Raw genomic sequence first — 20,886 nt, forward strand, 5'->3', positions numbered from 1 at the left:
CTCTGAGGTAGAAGGGAGGACTAGAAGGGGGAGGAGGCCAGGAATGCACATTCAGCCTCCAGGAGAGCCACCTTTGGGAGGACAGGCGCAGGCACAAGGGGCGCAGGGCCAAGAGGTATCCAAGGCGGAAGGGGCCGCAGAAGACACCACTATCCTGCTGGGAGGGCATACAGGTGGTGAAGCAGTTACCTCAATATGTCTGAGGTGCAGTGCCAAAGGAGGGTCCATCTCTCAAGGGAGACAGTCAACTATATCTGTCAGATGATTGGGCCTGAGATCTACCCTAACTGTGTGGGATTGAAAGTGTGAACTTATAATGTCGCAGCGAGGACTCTTAAGAAATATGGGTGATCAGCGAAAACAACTGTGTATCTCCTTAAGCAATCAGATTGAGGGATTGGAAAATGAACAGCACAAGGACTGAAGAAAGTGAAAAATTACAGTGGGTGTATTCAATGCTAAATCAGGTACTGAAAGAGAGGGCAGAATTTTCTGTTTGATGTGTGTGAGAGGGGCCCCGCACGTCTGCGAGTAAAATGACCTGCGGTGACGTTGGGCGAGCATCCTGATGTCACTGTGCGCCATCGTGATATTTCGCTGGGAGAGCTCTGAAGGTCACAGTTACCCTCAACTTCTAGGCCTCTGGCTCCTTCCAGGGCTCGGTGGGTGATCTTTACGGTGTCTCCCAATCAGCTGTCCACACTTGTGTCAAGCAGCTTTCAGGCGCTCTGTTCAGGCGTGCATTGACCTTCATCCACTTCCACTGGGACCAGGCAAGTCAGACAGAGTGAGCCAGAGGCTTCACGGCCATTGCTGGCTTCCCCTGCGTCCAGGGTGCAATAGACTGCACACATGTGGCCATCAAGGCGCCAGCAGGTGAGCCCGGTGCCTTCATCAACAGGAAGGGCTTCCACTCCATGAACGTGCAGATAGTGTGTGATCACAGGATGCTGATTCTTCAAGTCTGTGCAAGGTACCCAGGCAACTCCCACGACACCTACATCATCAGACACTCCCAGGTGCCGGGGCTCTTCAGTGCTCCAGCCCGGCTGGATGGATGGCTGCTGGGTGACAAGGGCTATCCCCTCAGAAGGTGGCTCATGACGCCTCTCTGCCATCCAAGAACAGAAGCTGAGCAGCGGTACAACAGGAGCCACGCCTCCACAAGGGCTGCGGTGAAGAGAGCCATCGGTCTTCTCAAGATGCGCTTCCGATGCCTGGACCATTCAGGGGGCACACTCTAGTGCCCCCCAGATCATGCCTTGGTGATAGTGCGTGCTGCACTCTCCACAATCTTGCGCTGGAAAGGGGGGATGCAGTGGATGATGAAGACGTTGGCGCAGTGGCTGCGGCTGCACACGATGAGCCCAGCAGTGAGTCTGAGGATGAGCAGGCACAGGGAAATGCTGAGGGGGTAGACACTGACCTGGGACTACTTCAGGGAGGCAGGGACACCCGGGATGTTTTAAACCTTCAGCTAGCACACCACAGACGGATCACCAGGACAAGCCTGGTCTGTAGGCTCCATACTCGACACCTAAGTGCAAAATCTGCCAGGTCAGCAGTGCTGACTAAGGGCCTTGTAAATAAATCTGAATGTCCAACAAATCACTCATTACACTTTTGTCAACTGTACACATGCAGAAGAAACGAGGCACCCTCAGCCATGGTCACACATCTGCATTTAATTTGTGAAGCAGAAGAACTTTTCACAAAGAGAAAACAATAGTGTTAACAATCAAAAAGAAATCATAAGGGCCTAATCTCGGGCCAATACAAAAGCACTAGTGAGAAACCTGTGGTGTGTCTAACGTGCCTTATGCTTTCGTTTACGGCTGCTACGTCTTGGTGCTGCCCCATCGCTCGGAGTGGCATCTGAGACAGCCTGCTGACTCTGCTGTCCTGTTGGCCTGATGACCTTGGCGGTTGTCCTCTGGCCCATGGAGCTACTACTGACTGAGCTGGCCAAGTCCTAAAGGACAGAGCTGCTAGACTGGGCCTGCAGTAGGTGCTGAGGGAACCAGCAAGAGGGAAAAACATACTTGACCTCATCCTCACCAACCTGCCTACCGCAGATGCATCTGTCCATGACAGTATCAGTACGAGTGACCTTGTGGAAATGAAGTCCCATCTCCATGTTGAGGATGCCCTCCATCATGTTGTGTGGCATTGCCACTGTGCTAAATGGGATAGATTTCGAATAGATCTAGCAACTCAAGACTGGGCATCCATGAGGCGCTGTAGGCCATCAGCAGCAGCAGAATTGTACTCGACTACAATCTGTAACCTCGTGGCCTGGGATATCCCCCCAATCTACCATTACCACCAACCCAAGGGATCAACCCTGCTTCAATGAAGAGTGCAGAAGGGCATGACATGAGCAGCATCAGACATACCTAAAAATGAGGTTTCAACCTGGTGAAGCTACTACACGGGACTACCTGCCTGCCAAACAGCATAAGCAGCAAGTGGTAGACAGAGCTAAACGATTCCACAACCAATGGATCAGATCTAAGCTCTTCAGCCCTGCCACATTCAGTCGTGATAGGTAGTGGACAATTAAATAACTCACTCACTCCACATATATCCCCATCCTCAATTATGGAGGAGCCCAGCATACCAGTGTAAAAGATAAGGCTGAAGCATTCACAACAATCTTCAGCCAGCAGTGCTGAGTGGATGATCCATCTTGCCCTCCTCCTAAGGTCCCCAGCATCACAGATGCCAGTCTTCAGCCAATTCAATTCACTCCACGTGATATCAGGAAACCTCTGAAGGCACTGGATACTGCAAAGGCTATGGGCTCTGACAATATTCCGGCAATAGTACTGAAGACTTGTGCTCCAAAACTTGCCATGCACCTATCCAAGCTGTTCCAGTACAGCCACACCATTGGTATTTACCCGGCCATGTGGAAAATTGCTCAGGTATGTCCTATACGCAAAAAACAGAACAAATTCAACCCGCCTGATTACGGCCCAATAAGTCTACTCTCAATCATCAGTAAAGTAATGGAAGGGGTCATCAACAGTGCTATCAAGCAGCACTTGCTGAGCAATAACCTGGTCACTGACGCCCAGCTTGGGTTCCGCCAGGGCCACTCAGATCCTGACCTCATTACAGCCTTAGTTCAAACATGGACAAAACAGCTGAACTCCAGAGGTAAGGTGAGAGTGACTGCCCTTGACAAAGGCAGCATTTGACCAAGGGTGGCATCAAGGAGCCCTAGCAAAACTGAAGTCAATGGGAATAGGGTGGAAACTCTCCGTTGGTTGGAGTCATACCTAGCGCAAAGGAAGATGGTTGTTGTTGTTGGAGGTCAATCATCTCAGTTCCAGGACATCACTGCAGTAATTCCTCAGGGTAGTGTCCTAGGCCCAACCATATTCAGTGCTTCATCAATTACCTTCCTTCTATTATAAGGTCAAAAGTGGGGATATTCCCTGATGATTGCACAATGTTCAGCATCATTTGTGACTCCTCAGATACTGAAGCAGTCCATGTCCAAATGCAGCAAGACTGGACAATATCCAGGCATGGGCTGACAAGTGGCAAGTAACATTCACACCACACAAGTGCCAGGCAATGACCATCTCCAACAAGAGAGAGCCTAACCATTACCCCTTGACATTCAATGGCATTAGCATCACTGACTCCCCCACCATCAACATCCTGAGGGTTACCGTTGACCAGAAACCGAGCTGCAGTAGCCATATAAATACTGTGGCTACAAGAGCAGGTCAGAGGCTAGGAATCCTGCAGTGAGTAACCCACCCCCTGACTCCCCAAAGCCTATCTGTGCCAACTACAAGGCACAAGTCAGGAGTTTGATGGAATACTGTCCACTTGCCTGGATGAGTGCAGCTCCAACAACACTCAAGAAGCTTGACACCATCCAGGACAAAGCAGCCCACTTGATTGGCACCCCATCCACAAACATTCACTCCCTCCACCACCGACAAATGGTGGCAGCAGTGGGTACCAACTACAAGCTGCACTGTAGAATCTCACCAATGCTCTTTCACTATCGCTGGGTCAAAATCCTGGAACTCACCCGCTAACAACACTGTGGATGTACCTACATCACTGGGACTGCAGCGATTCAAGTAGGAAGCTCACCACCCCCTTCTCAAGGGCAATTAGGGATAAGCAATAAATGCTGGCCTGGTCAGCAATGCCCACATCCCATAAATTAATACAAAAAAACTGAGTGGCCATTGGGGTGAATAGAAGGGCATGATTGCATAGGGAGAATAAGGTGCCATGGATAGGGAGGGGCATGAGGTGGCATAAGTTGGCATGAATGGGACATGGGGAGTGTGTGAGATAGGTGAAGGGTGAGGGCTGGAGGGCTGATTTTTTGTTTTAATAATTTTTAAAATTAAATTGAACAAAGTGCTAGATTAAAGAGGCAGGCCTTCCGCCCAGCCCCCTTCCTTACCCAGCAGTCTCCTCACTCATTCCGGGACAGTAGGCCTGAATTCTAATCCAGCCCACACCCCCAACCCCCAAAACGAAAATCAGAACTGTGGGCAGCCATTTTTAAAGGTCAGGTTTGCAGAGCCGGGGTCCCTGTGCACCTAACCCAGGAGTGAAAATCTGGGCCTTAATTTTCAGTGCCAAAGAGGTTGATTGGCAGTAAATAACTTTTATCACACCATTAAGAGGGTAATTTAGTTTGAAATATCTTAACTTCCTGAGCGAGTTTAGCTGCTTTTACCACATCAGTACAGTGACTTCACGTCATTCACTGCATTTCAATGTAGAGGCAGACAGCAAGATGCTGTTTTCATGAAGCTCATGGCAGAGCGCCAAATTTAACAGAGCATCTGCCCTCGCCACAAGTTGCTGTGCCATTTTCACATAAATAATGGCAATGATGTTAATCTCAACATTCGGTTGAAAGCAAAATCTTGGCCATTATATAGACTCTCAATGGCACAAATGACTTTCTGATCCTGCCTAATGGTTGACTTGGGGGAGAATTTTCCCCCCATCGAGGGGGTTGTGCGGGGATGGGCGGGGGTGGGCACGAATCCGATCAGCGCCCCTGATCGGGTACTCGCCGCCATTTTACGTGGGTAGACCAATTAAGGCCCGCCCAACGTGACGTGCACCCGAATGCACTGAGCGCTCCCTGTGCAGGCCCGGGGGGGTGGGGGGAGGATTCCCTGAGTTGGGGCCTGCGCTCTTTTGCACGCATGCACGCAAAAGAGCGCAGAAATCTGTGCCTCAGGGAGATTAGTTTAAATTTCAAAAATTTAAATAAAGAAAAGAAAAAATTTCAGGATGTGTCCCCTGATGTGACAGTGTTGCATGAGCTGGGACATGTCAATGAAAATTAATGTAAAAATTTATTTAATTTATAAACCCTTCATGAAACCTCACTCTGCCCGTGGATGAGGTTCCATGAAAAATGCGAAGGCCACCTGGGCTCTTCGCCTGCCCGCCAACCTTAAGGTTGGACGGGCAGCTCAGTTGATTACTTTAATTGATTTTTAAATGGCCTTAATAGGCCTTTGAGAGTTCGGCTGGTGCACAGCCATGTCGGCTGCATGCTCGTTGAACTGAAAATCTAAATGACGCACGGTGACGTCAGGATGCTCGCCCGACATCACTGCATGTCATTTTATGCCTCATCAAGCGGGCCCCGCCCCGGGTCCACGAGCTAAAATTTCGGGCCTCGTTATCAGATCTTACATTTTTTTTATGGAACTAAGTATTCACAAATGTTTCTCAATTTGACTGTCAATTTGATAATATTTTGGTGAAAATAACAGCCCAGTAAGTCTAACACGTCGGCTGGGATTCTGTCAGTCCGATGGGGGTCTTACCCACTGTTTGGAGAACTGGCGGGAACCCCCATCGGTTGTGTCAAGGGCAGTCACTTTCACCTGGAAGAAGAAGAGCAGCAGGCATTTGGGAACACTACCACTTTCAAGTTCCCCTCCAAGTCACAGACCATCCTAACTTAGAAATATAGGGCCGAGTTTTGCCGTCGGCGAGCAGGGGGCAGGACCCGCTCACCAACACGTAAAATGACGCGCGGTGATGTTGGGCGGAACCCCCGACGTTATCCCACCCCATTTAAATTTTCAGGAAGGCAGGAGCGCAGCAAAATCAGCTGCGGGCCCGCCGACCTGTCAATGGCCAATTGAGGCCATTGACAGGATCAATTATACAATTAAAAGATCTGCCCGTCCAACCTTAAGGTTAGCGGGTCGGCCAGGAGCCCCAGCAGCAAATAGATAAAACATGAAACCTCGTCCACCTGTGGGATGAGGTTTCATGCAGGGTTTTAAGAAGTTTAATAAAGTTATGTTAATTATGAACATGTCCCATCTCATGTGACATGAGGGGGACATGTTAGGGAATTTTTTTTCTATTTTTCATATTTTTAAAAGTGTAAGCGATCTCCCTGAAGCAGCACTTTACCTCAGGGAGATGTGCGCTCTTTCCTGCGCATGCGCGAAAGGGCGAACTCTCGCTTTTGGGGAATCCCCTCCACCCGGCACAGGAAGCGCATAGCGCTTCCCGCCGGACGTCACGCTGGGCGGGCCTTAATTGGCCCGCCCACGTAAAATGGGGGGGCCCTTCTTCTCTGGTGGGGATCAGCCCCCCACCCGCCGGAGATTGGGTCGGGCCCGCCCGCCCGACAGGCAGAAAGTTCTGCCCATATTGTTCTTTAACCAAAGCTGGGTCAACTACTGCTGAACAATTGATCTGGCTCGGGAAAAAAAATTCTTTATATTTGTGAAACGTTGTTAATTTTCTCCGTTATGATAATAATTGCCTCATTCTCATCATTTTTACATGCATTCTGCTTGAAGGCAGGTCCTTGGCTCACTATCTGCTGATGCTTCATCCTAAGCCATTTTCTTGATAGTTTTTGTTAGTGGTGGTTTGTGATTGCCTTCCACTCTCAAGGACTGGGCAAGGAGGCAGGCCCTAAATCTACCTCAGCTAGAATGGGAATCAACGCCCCTGGAGTTGGTATTATTCTAAACCACATTGAGACAACTGAGCTAATGAACCTCCAATAATTACGAGATTTTAAAAATAATTAGACTAACCCCATGTGTATGTTCCAACCTTTATTTTGTTCTCTGTAATTTTTTTAAAAAGTGATTGATTAATAGTCCTTTTCATTTTCTAGTTTACTGTCTGTGGGAATTCTTTAACGTGATTGGTTGCTTAGGCAGCTTGATGATGTCTCTGCAGCTCAACACTGGGAATCTCTGTTAAACAAGTCTATGATCGATTGCACATGGAGGGGATAAAGCTCTCGCCAGAGAGATCACTATAGATCTTTGTGTGTAGCTTTCTTCAAGATCAGCAGTGACCATCATTGCTTTGCCACTGACTGCAAATTATGGGCCAAAAGAATTTCTTGCACTTGTCTACATCCTGGCTATCATGCTCATGCTTCAATTTATGTCTTCCTCATTGGTTAAATTTGTGCTTTTCACCTTTCCATTTGATCATTTTGCATATTTGTTACACAAAAATCACATTATGCAAAATCTCTCTCCCCGGTTTCAGGCTTTTCAAATAGCGTTCTGAGCTGAGTGGATTATCAAAAACTCACGGAAATCATATGTCAAAGCCTGCACAAAGTTGCAGCTCCATTTAAAGCTTGTTTATGGGCACTGTCAGGACCACGGAGTGGATTAAAGGGGGTCAGCACCCCATTCTGCACCTTAGCATAGCTCTAACCATACTCCATCATCAGAATAGTTTACTTTTTCTTTGTTTTTCTATCTTTTGAAGGTTTAAAACCTCTTTCCGATACTTGGCCACTGACCCTTAACCTACAATTGAGCATCTAACCTCACCTAAATCTTAGTGCTGGCCCCCATCATCAACCTGGAACCAGCATCCCCAACATTTGACACCACTAAAGACAATGGCCAACCGTCTTGACAACCAGTGAGCCTTGTCATTTGAAACACTAATATTATATGAATAAGTAATATACAGCAGACAACAAATGTAGTTCATTCACTTAATCTTGGGCGATTATTTATCAGTTCATTAGAACATTAAGAATAAGCTAGAATGCTGCAAGCCTTTCTTCAGCTCTTTAATCTCTTTCTATGGGTATTTAGTCGTCACTGTTACAAACTTGTGAGGCCAGATTTAATCTTATCAAGGTTTGCCATTCCTTTGGTAAAGTTCCTATTAGAAGTCGGAAAAAAAACATTATTGTAATCAAACTTCTCATAAAATCTCACAGTAGCTGGCCTCTGCACATTTGAGGAAATGATTTATCACTATGAATAGTTTAAATTATTCAGTGGTGATAATATGTTTCTCAATTAAAACCTGCTATTCTCTGGTGTGGGAATTAATCAGATTTAACCGTTTATTGTAATTTGCACAAATTCAGGGATCAGTACCTCAGTTATCCATTTCATAAGAATGTGATCAAGTCTATTAAACCTCATTGTCAATGGGGAAATTTCTTAGACTATGGGCTGAATTTTACGCTGATCGGGCGTGAAATCGCGTGAGGTGATGTCAGGCGAGCGTCCCAACGTCATCGCACACTCGTGATATTTCACTCGGCGGGCGCACACAAAAGTTGGAAGCGCACCCACCAACAATTAATAGGGCAAATAAGCCCAGTAATGGTGCAATTGTCTGCTATTTTTCATCGCCCGTCCAACCTTATGGTTGACGGACGGGCAAATTGGCCTTTACATTTTTCATGAAATCTCATCCAAGGGCGGGATGAGGTTTCTGTTGCGAAATAAAATAAAAGTAAAAATCTGAGGGCAGCATTTTTATCATCCATATTTTCAGGTGCCTGATTATGATGCTCAGACAATTTTTTTCCTGCTTTTTAAAACTTTTTGGAACATTTTCAGGCCTGCAGCTCCCTGAGGAGCCTCTCTGCCTTCAGGGAGCTTTCGCTCAGCACTCGCCCGCGCCTGCATTGATGTCATCGCCATCCTCCTCCCACCCCCTCCCCGCAGCGCTGAGCTTTTCAGCTCGTGCTTCACGCTGGCTGGCCATTAACTGGCCAGCCAGCGTGAAATCACAGTCGGGGGCCGATCGCGGTTGGCAGTCCGTTTCCAAGCCGATCCCAGGCCCGCCAATTGCACTCACCCACCGAGCTAAAAATCCAGGCCTATGTAAGCCAGCAGGAACCCTGGCCGCCCATGTGCAGATGGCAGAAACCTGCCTACAGAACATGTGTAAAAGAGTACACTAGAGCAATGAATTAACACTAGAATACACTGGGCTATAAAATGGCTGGTTGAAGGTTCACAAAACGATGTCTGAGTGAGTTCCAAATCTCAGTTACGCGGTCATAGTGATGCTTCAAGTGGAAGCAAGGCTGTTCACTATAATAAGTGTGAAGTTGAATCAGTATACCTTGTAATGATCAGGTCAAGAGAGACAACAATGTAACTAGAGCAAAAACAAAAATACCTGGAAAAACACAGCAGGTCTGACAGCATCTGCGGAGAGGGATACAGTTGACGTTTCGAGTCCGTATGACCCTTCATCAGAACTAAGACATATAGAAATGAGATGAAATATAAGCTAGTAGAAGGGGGTGAGACAGGAGAGTTCGACAGGGGGCCAGTGATAGGTGGAGGCCGAGAATGGAACTAGAGCATTCGCCTACTCTCTCAACGATACCTAGCACAGAGAAAGGGTTAATGATAAATGTTGTTATAATACTGTAGCTAATTCATATGTAATAAAAGTATGACTTTCAAAATACCAACATTATTACCTCCAAATTTATATGATGTTTGGAGAATATGTCAGGGAATGCTGAGTTGGCCTGATTGTGTAGTAGAACCAGACTATTATGATGATGCGCAGCTCTCTGTGACTAACTCCACTCATTCCTAGTATTCGCAGAATTTAGCCTGTGTGCTAGGAGCTGTCAAGGGAGTAAAGGCTTGTAAAACAATGGCTTGTTTAGAACCTGTTAGCTTTTTAACTTGCTGAGTTTTTCCAGGTAATTCTGTTTTTGTTTTAGCTTTTTAACAGCTGTCTTCCACTCTCTTGTGGCCTCATTAAAATGAATGGGAACCTACCCTCCAGGTGGAGTAGTCAGAAGAGCGTTTTATTTATTTTGATGATATTGTGCATTTTGCCATTTGATGTCACGCTCTTTGCAAATCGTTAAACACAGCAAGGAAGGTTATCAGCTGAAAATGCCACTGAAGTATTCTAAAAACTGGTCAAAGGTCATGTGCAGCCACACTTTCTCATGTTACGATTAAAGTGAAAACTACAGCTAGAATCCACCTAATCTGTGGACAAATGGAGTGAACAACTGCATTGCTGCCATTTTATATGTAATGTTCAGGTTTGCACTGCAATGCAGTTTAGAAAATAAATCAATTTCATTCAACTAAGAATATTGCTTTAGGATCTCAAAATAAATTGAAATTGTGATCTTTTTTTCAAAATAACCTTATAAATCTGAATGTGGATGTCAATGAAATATGAATGATTCAAATATAACTTTAACAGATCATTGTCCAGTTATTATCAACAGAGATTAAATTAATTAACTATTAATTATGTACTTAAACTTAGTGGAGGATCTGCTTTATTTTTCTGTTTGAAATATTGTTGGACAAGATCTTTTTGCTAATCAGAGACTTGCAGAAAGTACCGTATTGTATTTGGAATATCAGTCAATGCATTTTATTATCTAGGTGACCTTTCATTGCGGTCTGAACAGCTGTTTGAATTGTTTTTCAGGCAGAATTTGCTGAGATTAACCTGGTTGCTCAAGCCGATGGTACCTGCATGGTGGACATGCAAGTTTTGCGAAATGGCACAAGAGTTGTCAGGTGAGACAAGAGATTGCAAGAACAAAGCACGAGGAACAACGTAAATGTCTGCTTTTTGTTAACCGTCTTGCTCCCTCAGAAAATTGTGTAGCCATATAGCTCCACTCATGTTCCTAGGCCAATTAGTGTGCTGATTGATTTGGTTCTTCATATAACACCTCATTGCCTCCTAATGAGGTGTACTGTAACCCAGAAATGAAGAAAAATTAGCTGTGGAGTTGAACAATAACATAGGACCGAGGCCATGTACTAACAGGTAAATATATAACTAATGCACATATGTTTTGACAGTTTAAGTTATCACCTGGAACTGGAAGTAAATTCTAGGCAGATGTTGTACATTTCACTTTCTGTCTACAAAATGAATGCCCATATAACAATTACTGCAGGACCAAGTAATGCATTGTTAGGTGAAACAGTTTGAGATATTTCTCAAGTACATTGCAAAGTGATATATGAATCCTAGTTTCTTTTCAAATGCATATTGTCAGGGCAATTGTTATTGATTGCGCTGGAAACCATGCATATCAAGTCAGAATGCCATCACCTCATGAAAGTAGTAAGATGGCTTGCAATGTGGTAGCCATTCTATTTCCCTATAATAAGACAACTGGTAGTCTGTACCTATATATCCTGTTTATTATGCACATTAGGCATGATTAGTCTATTCGGAGTAGTAATTTGTTTGAGATTAATTTGAAAGTATTCTTAAAACAATGAGAATTTTGTCCAGTCTACATGAGTTCAGATCAGATTTAACTGCCTCTTTATGAAATTGTTCCTGTACCCCTTACACCCTTTCATGGGAGTTAAAAGGAACTAGTTTGATAAATTGAGATTCAGTGTTTGGAACAAGATATTTATTTACCTGAATCCACAACATAAACAAAAATTCTTTAGATTAATTGTGAATTTAAAGGAGTTCCTGACTGTCAGATTGTAACCTTAAATATTTTTATATATTACACAAGAACCCTTGGAGAGGAACTTGGAGTGGGAGGGGGAGGATCCAATCGTCTTGGTCCATGTCAGTACCAACAACATAGGTACAAAGCACCAAATTCAGAAGCAGAATCTCAAAAGTAATAATCTCTCTGTTATTACCTTTCCAGCCCTAAGCAGATGTTCCAAGCCCTGGCATTGAGCAGGCAACACAGCTGTCTGGATTCTCACTCTTTGCTGCAAAGAACAGTGTCAATCCCCCTCACTGTACTGTCCTCTACTACCACCATATTCCATTTTGCTCCTCCCACTTGAATGGCTCACAAGGGTCAGTCAGCTCCTCCACCCTGCAGCCCCCACTCTCACCCAACAAGCAGAAAGAATCTCAAACCTGTTCGACAATTGCAATTGTAAGAGGGAAATCATGTTTAACCAATTTATTGAAGTTCTTTGAAGAAGCAACATGTGCTATGGATTAAGTGGGTGGATGTACTGTACTTAGATTCCCAGAAGGCTTTTGATAAGGGGCCACATCAAATCTTATTGTGGAAAGTAAAAGCTCATAGTGTAGGGGATAACATATTGGCATGGATAGAAGATTGGTTAGCTAAAAGAAAACAGAGACTGGGCATAAATGGATAATTTTCTGCTTGGCAAGATGTAAAGAGGGGTGTGCCACAGGGATCAGTGCGGGGGCCTCAACTCTTTCCAATTTATATAAATGATTTGGATGAAGGGACCAATGGAATGATTGCTAGGCAGCTTCTTCAACAGCATTTTCCAAACCCACGACCACTACCATCTAGAAGAACTAAGGGCAGCAGATAGATGAGAACACCACCACCTAGAAGTTCCCCTCCAAGTCACTCATCATCCTGATTTGGAAATATATCGCAGTTCCTTCACTGTCGCTGGGTCAAAATCCTGGAACTCCCTTCCTAACAGCACTGTGGGTATACCTACACCACATGGGCTCCAGCAGTTCAAGAAGGCAGCGCACCACCACCTTCTCAAGGGCACCTAGGGATGGGCAATAAATGCTGGCCCAGCCAGCGAAGCCCACATTCCATGAATGAATAAAAAAAAGTAAGCTGTGAAGATGACATTAGGAGACTACAAGGGATATAGATAGGTTAAGAGAGTGGACAAAGATCTGGCAAGTGGAATATAATGTGGGAAAATGTGAAATTGTCCATTTTGGCAGGAAGAATAAAAAAGAAGCATATTATCTAAATGGTGAGAGATTGCAGAGCTCTGAGATGCAAAGGGATCTGGGTGTCCAAGTTCATGAATCGCAAAGGGTTAGTATGCAGGTACAGCAAGTAATGAGGAAAGCTAATAGAATGTTAACATTTATTACGAGGGGAATTGAGTATAGAAGCAGAGACATTATGCGTCATACAGGACATTGGTGAGACCACATCTGGGGTACTGTGTATAGTATTGGTCTCCTTATTTAAGGAAAGATGTTAATGCATTAGAAGCAGTTCAGAGAAAGTTTACGAGACTAATAATGGGAGGGTAGTCTTCTGAGGAAAGGTTGGACAGGCTAGGCTAGTATCTGCTGGAGTCAGAAGAGAAAGAAGTGACTTGATTGAAACACATAAGATCCTGTGGCATCTTGACAGTGTGGATGTGGAGAGGATGGGCGGAATTTTCCGTGCCCGCTGGCATCAGGCGTGGTCGGCAGTGCGAGCGGATATTATGGCGCGATTGGTTTTACGAGGGCGAGAAATCAGTTCATGATCGTCCGCTCAGCCTGCCAACGCCATCGGACGTTGGGAACCTCATTGTAATACTTCAACATATCATTACCAGGCCAGCCCGCTAGAATCGTCCCCCCACCTGCTGGATCGTCCGTCCACATCGGCGGGAAAGCATGCCGACATTTTTCACAACAGCACATAAAAAACATGCACTTGGTGGCCTGCACATTGAGGGGAACTTGGAGGTGAGTACACAGTAACATTGTGCAGTGCTCAACAGGGTTGCTTGTTGGACTTCAAGCTTCAGGGGCGCTGGGGGTCGGGGTTAAGGGCATCCTTGCCGTTAAGGTGACTCCTTGCGGTGGGGTGGGGGGGGGGGCGTGGGTTAAGGGCAGCCTTGTCATAGAGGCGACTCGTGGGGGGGTGGGAGGGTTAGGGGCAGCCCTGCTGTTGAATATAGTGCATTTGGAGTGGTGGGTAGGGCAGGTAAGGGAAGTGGCCACGCATTCGGGAAACCTGTATAAAAAGTGACCATTCCTCTGCAACTGAGACTATTCAGGCGCAGCCACATTGATATGATTGGGGTCGGGATCCTAGCTTATCTGCCCACTCAAGCAACGCAGAGGCATCAAAGTGCCACCAAGTGCTCCAGAACTTCACCCCCACCCCACCAGGCACAGACTGCAAATTCATGAGCATTTTAGTGGACTGCAGAGAAGTTGGACGATTGCACATGTTGTACAATCTCCTCGCTAAAGCTGGCCATGTGGCAGTCACTGCTAGGGGCACTCACAACCCCTTGCAATGTCAGCATACTGGTTTGGGCCAGTCTCCCCCATGGTTCATGCTAACAGGGCAGCCATGCAGTGCACTAATCTCTGGCCATCCAAGTGTTGGCCAGCACTCTCCAGGGAGCTTTAAGGGGCCGTCACACTTAACCAGGATAGGTGCTTAGTAAACACTAAGTGTCTCTCTCTTTCATCGTGCAGGAGGCGTACATCAGGATCATGGAGCCTGGTGAACTGGCTGTATGCCTGATGACGTACAGAGCGCCAAGACAACAGAGAAGAGAGCAGCTCAGGCTCCTGGCTGCACTGAGGCAGGAACAGAAACCCCAGGAAGAAGGAGCGGCTGGGGTTCCTGGACACACTGCCCAACGGCCACAGCGAGTGTCGCAGGCCAGCGCCTAGCGACACCCAGGGTCTATAGACAATGCCTTTCATTCCTGCAGATGACCGAGAACCAGTGTCGCTGAAGACTGCGCATGTCTAGTGAATTGGTCGGTCACATCTGCCACCTGCTGCAGGGTTTGGTGCCACAGGGTCACTGTGAAAGTGATCGTGGCGCTCAATTTCTACACCAGTGGCTCCTTTCAGGGCTTCACAGGTGACCTCTTTGGGATATCACAAGCCCCCAGCCACAAATGCATGAGGTCACGGATGTCATCTTTTTGAGGGCACACAACTTTGTGCATTTCGCCCGAGACCAGGACAGCCAGGATGCAAGGGCAATTGGATTCGCCCAGATCTCGGGTTTCCCACAGGTGCAGGGTGCGATCGACTGCACTCATGTGGCACTCAGATCTCCATCACAACACAAGGCGAACTACCTTGTGGAATCAACTGCAAGGGGTTCCATTCGCTGAATGTGCAGCTGGTGTGTGATCACCAGAAACGCATCCTGTAGGTATGCGCACAGTTTCCATGGAGTGTGCACGATGCCCACATCCTCAGTCAGTCACAGATGCCTGGAGTCTTCTAGGGTCCACAAAGCTGCAGGGATGGCTCCTCAGGGACAAGGGCTACCTGCAGAGGCAGTGGCTGATGACACCCCTGTGGTGGCCTCAGACTGCAGCAGAGCGACGCTATAATGAGGCTCATGCTGCAACTCACAACTTGGCGGAGCAGACCATCGGGATGCTGAAGATGCAGTTCCGGTGCCTGGACCGGTCTGGTGGAGCCCTGCAATACAGTCCGCAGAGGGTGTCATGCATCGTCATTGTCTACTGCGCCTTTTACAACCTGGCGCTGCAACAAGGAGAGTAGCTGGCTGAGGAGGAGATGGAGGAGCTGCATGTCTCCTCTGATGAGGAGGGCGCTGACGGCGATGAGGGTAAGGAGGTCCTCGGAGGCGACAATGACAGGGATGAGGCCTCACACCAGCTAGACAAGGCAGGGGCACATGGGAGGCTTTCATTGCTGCTAGATTTGTGGAGGATGATGACGACATGCAGTGAGGTGTCCCCGTAGATCCTCACATTGCATCTGTGAACGTTTGACTCCAGTCTGGCTTATGGCAGCGCAAATACCCTCTGAGAGAATGCTCCTGTCATGGAGACATAGTGGAAACCCTAATAGTCACTCAATTGCAGGGGGATGATGACGACATGCAGTGAGGACACTCCATAAATCTTCACATAGCCTCTGAGAATGTCTGACTCCTGCCTGGCCGAGAGTATCTCACTTGCGCTCCATGATCAGGATCACATCATAGAGACGCAGGCATGAAACTTTAGAAGCACCAGATCCTATGACCACCTTTAGCATCTGAGCCCTTCAGGAGCTGGAGCACAGCATCAATGGTCACGGATGCTGAAGAGATGGGGGCCAGCCCATCCTTAAAGGTGCTGAGAGCACACAGAGAGTATGAGAAAACTCTGTGGAGCCTGCCCACTACATTCTGGCAACAATGACAAGCACCGCCAAGGTGCAGGCATCAGTAATGGCTCCAGAGAGTGTGAGGCTGGACCATCACTTTGGTCTGAAGGCTGCACAAAACACAGGGAATAGGCCCTGGACTGAGACACCTGCCTTTATCTTGTGCAGAAAGGTTTCACATCTGAGCAACAAGAACACTGCTCATCAGAACAAGGAGCCAGAGGCAGGGAGACGTTCTTGGGAGTTTATTGACAATAGTGAACAATATATACAAGTGATTAACACCCATGTCCAGACGGTGCAACTAATTCTCCTTAACTTTCCTCACCTGCCGCTACGTCTTGGTTCTCCCTGGACATTCACAGCGGAGGTGGAGGCAGCCTGCTGACTGTGATGCCCTGTCTGTGATGACTTTGGTGGGCATCCTCTGGAGGGACGAGACCTGGAGGGCCCCAGCCTGTTTTCGGGGTCCTGCTATGTCGCAGTGACACCCTCCTCGGCCTGTAGAGCTGGAGCTGCTGAAGTCACAGGAAGAGGGGAGTCAGATGGGCCGGACACTTTCTGAGTCACCTGGATGGATGGGTCCAGAATGTGCACCTGCTGATCCTCCTCCTTATGGGTGCCCGGGGACACTAGGCTGGCTCCTTGAGGAGCAAGGGGTTGTTGGAGTGAGATCGAGCTGCCCAGCACCCCTCTTGCATACACATTGGTGGAAGCCAACTATGGCATCAGCGATGGAGCTGAGCCCGCACAGCAGTGCAGGAGTGATGTCCTGGACCAAGGTCTCCATTGCAGCCGCCATCCTACCAGTGTTGACCTCAGCGCGTTGGCATGCCAGGACTATCACCTCAGACTGAAGGCGGACAGACTCCTCCATCGTGCCTTGCAATCTGAGGGGTGCAGCGGACATCCCTTCCTGTTGTTCCCTAGCTTGCCTTTGCAGCTCCAGCAACTGTGACATGACCGAGTCCAGAGGCTCGTCATCTGACTCAAACTCAGCAAAGTTCTGGCCCCCAGCAGTCCTCCAAGTGCCGGGGACCTGGGAACTCCCTGCCTCTGCCTGGTGTGGGTCGGACGGTGTAAAGTGCTCATCAAATTGTGGCCCTGGGGCTATTCTAAAGCTAGGTCCCATCAAGGTGATTGTCTCTGCGCTGGTGGAGGGTGTGGGTGAGCACTGTGACGGGACTTCAGAGAGGGTGCCTTCAGATTCCTCTTCAGGGGTTTCTTCGGGGCTTGATTGGAGGCCCTGGGTCATGGACTCCATCGGCTGTTTGGCAGTTGTGCCTGCGAAAGCAAGGAGAGATAATTAGTGCATGGCAGTGGCCTGTGAAAGAGGGCACATCACTCACAGCATGGTTGTCTGATGGATGTTACACTGCTGGACCCTCATTTAGTGGAGCAGCACCGACCTCATCGTCAGCACAGGATCGGTCCAGATTCTCTCCAGCCAGCTGGATGGCTCGGATTTCAAAGCCCATGAGGACCTTGATTTTGGGCATTCTGCCAGAGGTCTGCGACCTCTCCCTCTTGTTGTGTGCTGGCTTGTCCCGCATGGATAGAGATGGAGAAAGTGTGAGCAGGACGCCTGCCAGGCCGGATGGTAAGTATGCCTGGCCTGTGTGGGTGGTGAGTGGTCCCATGGACGGGATGGGGACAATGATGGTGTGTGTGAGAAAGTGAATGGTGATGTCCCTTGAACCGGCAGTGAATGAGTGCCCTGTGGATGTGTGATGGGTTTGTGAGTGTGTGAGTTGAGAGTGATGAGGAGAGTGACTTATCCTGCCAGAACGGAGGAGATCATTCAACCTCTTGTGGTACTGGGTGACTGTCCTCTTTTGGAAGGCGCTGTCGCTGACCACTGCTGCCACCACCTCCCAAGCCGGGTTAGTGCTGTTGCTGCCCATCCTGCGGCCAGAGCGGGAGTAAGGACATCCTTGCCGGCCTCCACAGCATCCAAAAGGCGCTCGAGGGACGCATCGCTGAACCTGGGTCTGCAGTCTTCTTCAGTTTCAGGACCATGTCTTCCATGCAGCAGTTGTGGTCTGGAAGCACTGAGATGTGTGCTTGCTGCTGGACTTTAAATATGATGCCTGGCGGGATGCAGCGGCAGGGTGATGGCGGGAGAGTGAATGAGAGCCCACCCACCATAGAAATGGCGTGTTTCCCGGGAATACATAAATAATGTGGCAGGTTTGGGACGATACGGAGTGAAAACCCGCCATCGTGGCCGGCAGATAAAACGTCATTTTACCCGCTCGCTACTGCACTTAGTGCAAATCTGGGACGATTCTGTCCAATGTTTCCTCTCGTGGAAGAATCTAGAACCAGGGGTCATTGTTTAAAAATAAGGTGTCGCTCATTTAAAAATGAGATGCGGAGAAATCTTTTCTCTCAGAGGGTCGTGAGTCTTTCTCTTCCTCAAAGGGCATGGAAGCAATGTCTTTGGGTGAAAGGTTATTGGAGGATAGGTGGGAATGTGGAGTTGTGGTTACAATCAGATCAACCATGACCTTACTGAATGGCAGAACAGGCTCAAGGGGCCGAGTGGCCTACTCCTGCTCCTATTTCATATGCTTGTATGTAGCATGTGAAATAGGAAAAGGAGAAGACCATACGGCCTATCAAGCCTGATCCACCATTCAATACAATCAAGGCTGATCTTGGGCTTCAACTCCATGTTCCCACCCACTCCCCATATCCTTTAATTCTTTGAGAGACCAGAAATCTGCCTATCCCAACCTTAAATATATTCAATGGTGGAGCATCCACCCTCTGGTATAGAGAATTACAAAGATTCACAACCCTTTGAGTGAAACAATTTCTCCTCATCTCAGTCCCAAATGACTGCCCCCTTATCCTGAAGCAGTGCCCCCTGTATTTTAGATTCCCCAAAAGGCAGAAAAATCTCTCAGTGTCTATCCTATCAAGCCCCCTCAGAGTTTTGTAGGTTTCAATGAGATCGCCCTCTCATTCTTCTAAACTCCAGGGAAATATAAGCCCAAATTACTCAGCTTCTCATTATAGGACAACACTGCCTCCAATGCAAAATATATCCTTTCTTAAATATGGAGACCAAAACTACACAGTATTCCAGGTGTGGTCTCACCAAAGTCCTGTACAACTGTAGCAAGACTTCTTTATTCCTGTACTCTAATCCCCTTGCAATAAAGGCCAAGCTGTCATTTGCTTTCCTAATTGCTTGCTGCACCTGCATGCTAACTTTCTGCATTCCTTGTACCAGCACAGATACCCAAGTCTCTTTGAATATCAACACTGACAAGTTTCACACCTTTTAAAAGACATTCTACTTTTCTATTCTTACCACCAAATTGAATAACTTCACATTTCTCCACATTGTATTCCATCTGCCATCTTGTTGCCCACTCACCTAACCTGTCTATATCTCTTCGCAGCCTCTCTGTGTCCTCCCCACATTTAGCTTTGTATCATCAACAAACTTTGATACATTACTCTCTGTCTCTTCATCTAAGTCATTAATATAGACTGTAAATAGCTGAGGGCCCAGCACTGATCTTGCGGTACCGCACTGTTCACTACCTGCCAACGTGAAAAAGCCCCATTTATGCCCACTCTTTGCTTTCTGTCCATTAACCAAACTTATACCCATGCTAAAATACTACTCCCAACTCCATGAGCCCTTAAGTATTTTAAGTCTGTGTTTTCTCTATTTGATCATGTCTAAACCATCGTATTTCCAAAATTGACCGCGTCCAAATGAAATCAGCCTCATGAGCACATTGCCAAGAATCAGAGTTGGAGGCATCTATGATGATGTCATTGAAGAAGGTGATTTACCATCAGGACTTAAAAACAAATAGAGAACTTTGCATAGGGTACAAGAGTTAAACCTTGCCAAATCTTGATAGTATTTTCAGCTTTTAGAATCTCAGCTGAAAGAGGTTGGTCTGGATTTAATGCAGACTGCTATGATGGGAACAATGGCGTCTGGGCCTGTTTCATTGCGGGAGAATCGCTGCGTCAGTTTCTAGGCTGTGGCAAAACTTCTCCTGATTCAACCCGAGAGTAGAAGGGGCTGACGTGAGATTTGTGGCCACCTGCATGGGATGTCAATTAGGCTCATTAATAAGCCCATTGACACCTATTAACTCTGAGCCCGCCACAATTTAGTGGTGGCTCAGGATTAAATGGAGGCCACACAGCTTTTTGCAGTTTGGAAGGCCGCCCAACAAGCCCTGTGTGGTTTTCCAGTGGCCTCCCAGTGGTGGTGGTGATGGGCGGTGGGGGCTCCTTCATACTCACATCAAGGGCCCAGCATTGGGAAGGGGATTGGCCCCTGAAAGCCACCCCTCTTCCCTTGCCTTTGAACCCAACTGCCCCCCACCCTCCTGTAACTCCCATCCCACCTTCTCTCACGTTGAGACTAGGGTCTCACAATGATGCTGGGTCTCTGGTGGGTGCATTGCCACAAGCTGTCACCTCTCCTGCTGGCGCCAGAGGCAGTGATGAGTTGCCGGCCTCAGATTGGCAGTTCTTGGTGGGTGCGCATCTGCCGTTGGGGACCCCATTCACGGGGGAGGCCCGACTGTGGCCACTTAAGTGCCTGAAGCGCATTTGATTCTGAAAGGGCACTGCTGACGGAACTGATGGGGGTTCCCACTAGGAATATACCAGTTTCATTGGGAGGAGGACCTCAAGTAGCCATTAACTGACTACTTAAGAACTTCAGTTGCCCCAAGGTTGGGCAGGTAGCCTGACACTCCCCTGCTTTTTTTT

At 47.6% G+C, this 20,886-nt stretch overlaps 1 protein-coding gene across 1 annotated transcript in view; it reads left to right on the forward strand.

The window, feature by feature from the left end:
- Window positions 1-20,886, forward strand: part of syn2b (synapsin IIb) — a 433,604-nt gene that overhangs the window by 221,433 nt on the left and 191,285 nt on the right. The window contains exon 3 of the mRNA XM_078543448.1: window positions 10,735-10,826. Within this exon, the coding sequence (XP_078399574.1) occupies window positions 10,735-10,826 (92 nt within the window). The remainder of the gene's footprint in view (window positions 1-10,734; window positions 10,827-20,886) is intronic.

Source organism: Cetorhinus maximus, chromosome 6 (genome assembly GCF_964194155.1).
Source record: "Cetorhinus maximus chromosome 6, sCetMax3.hap1.1, whole genome shotgun sequence".
Taxonomy (NCBI): Eukaryota; Metazoa; Chordata; class Chondrichthyes; order Lamniformes; family Cetorhinidae; genus Cetorhinus; species Cetorhinus maximus.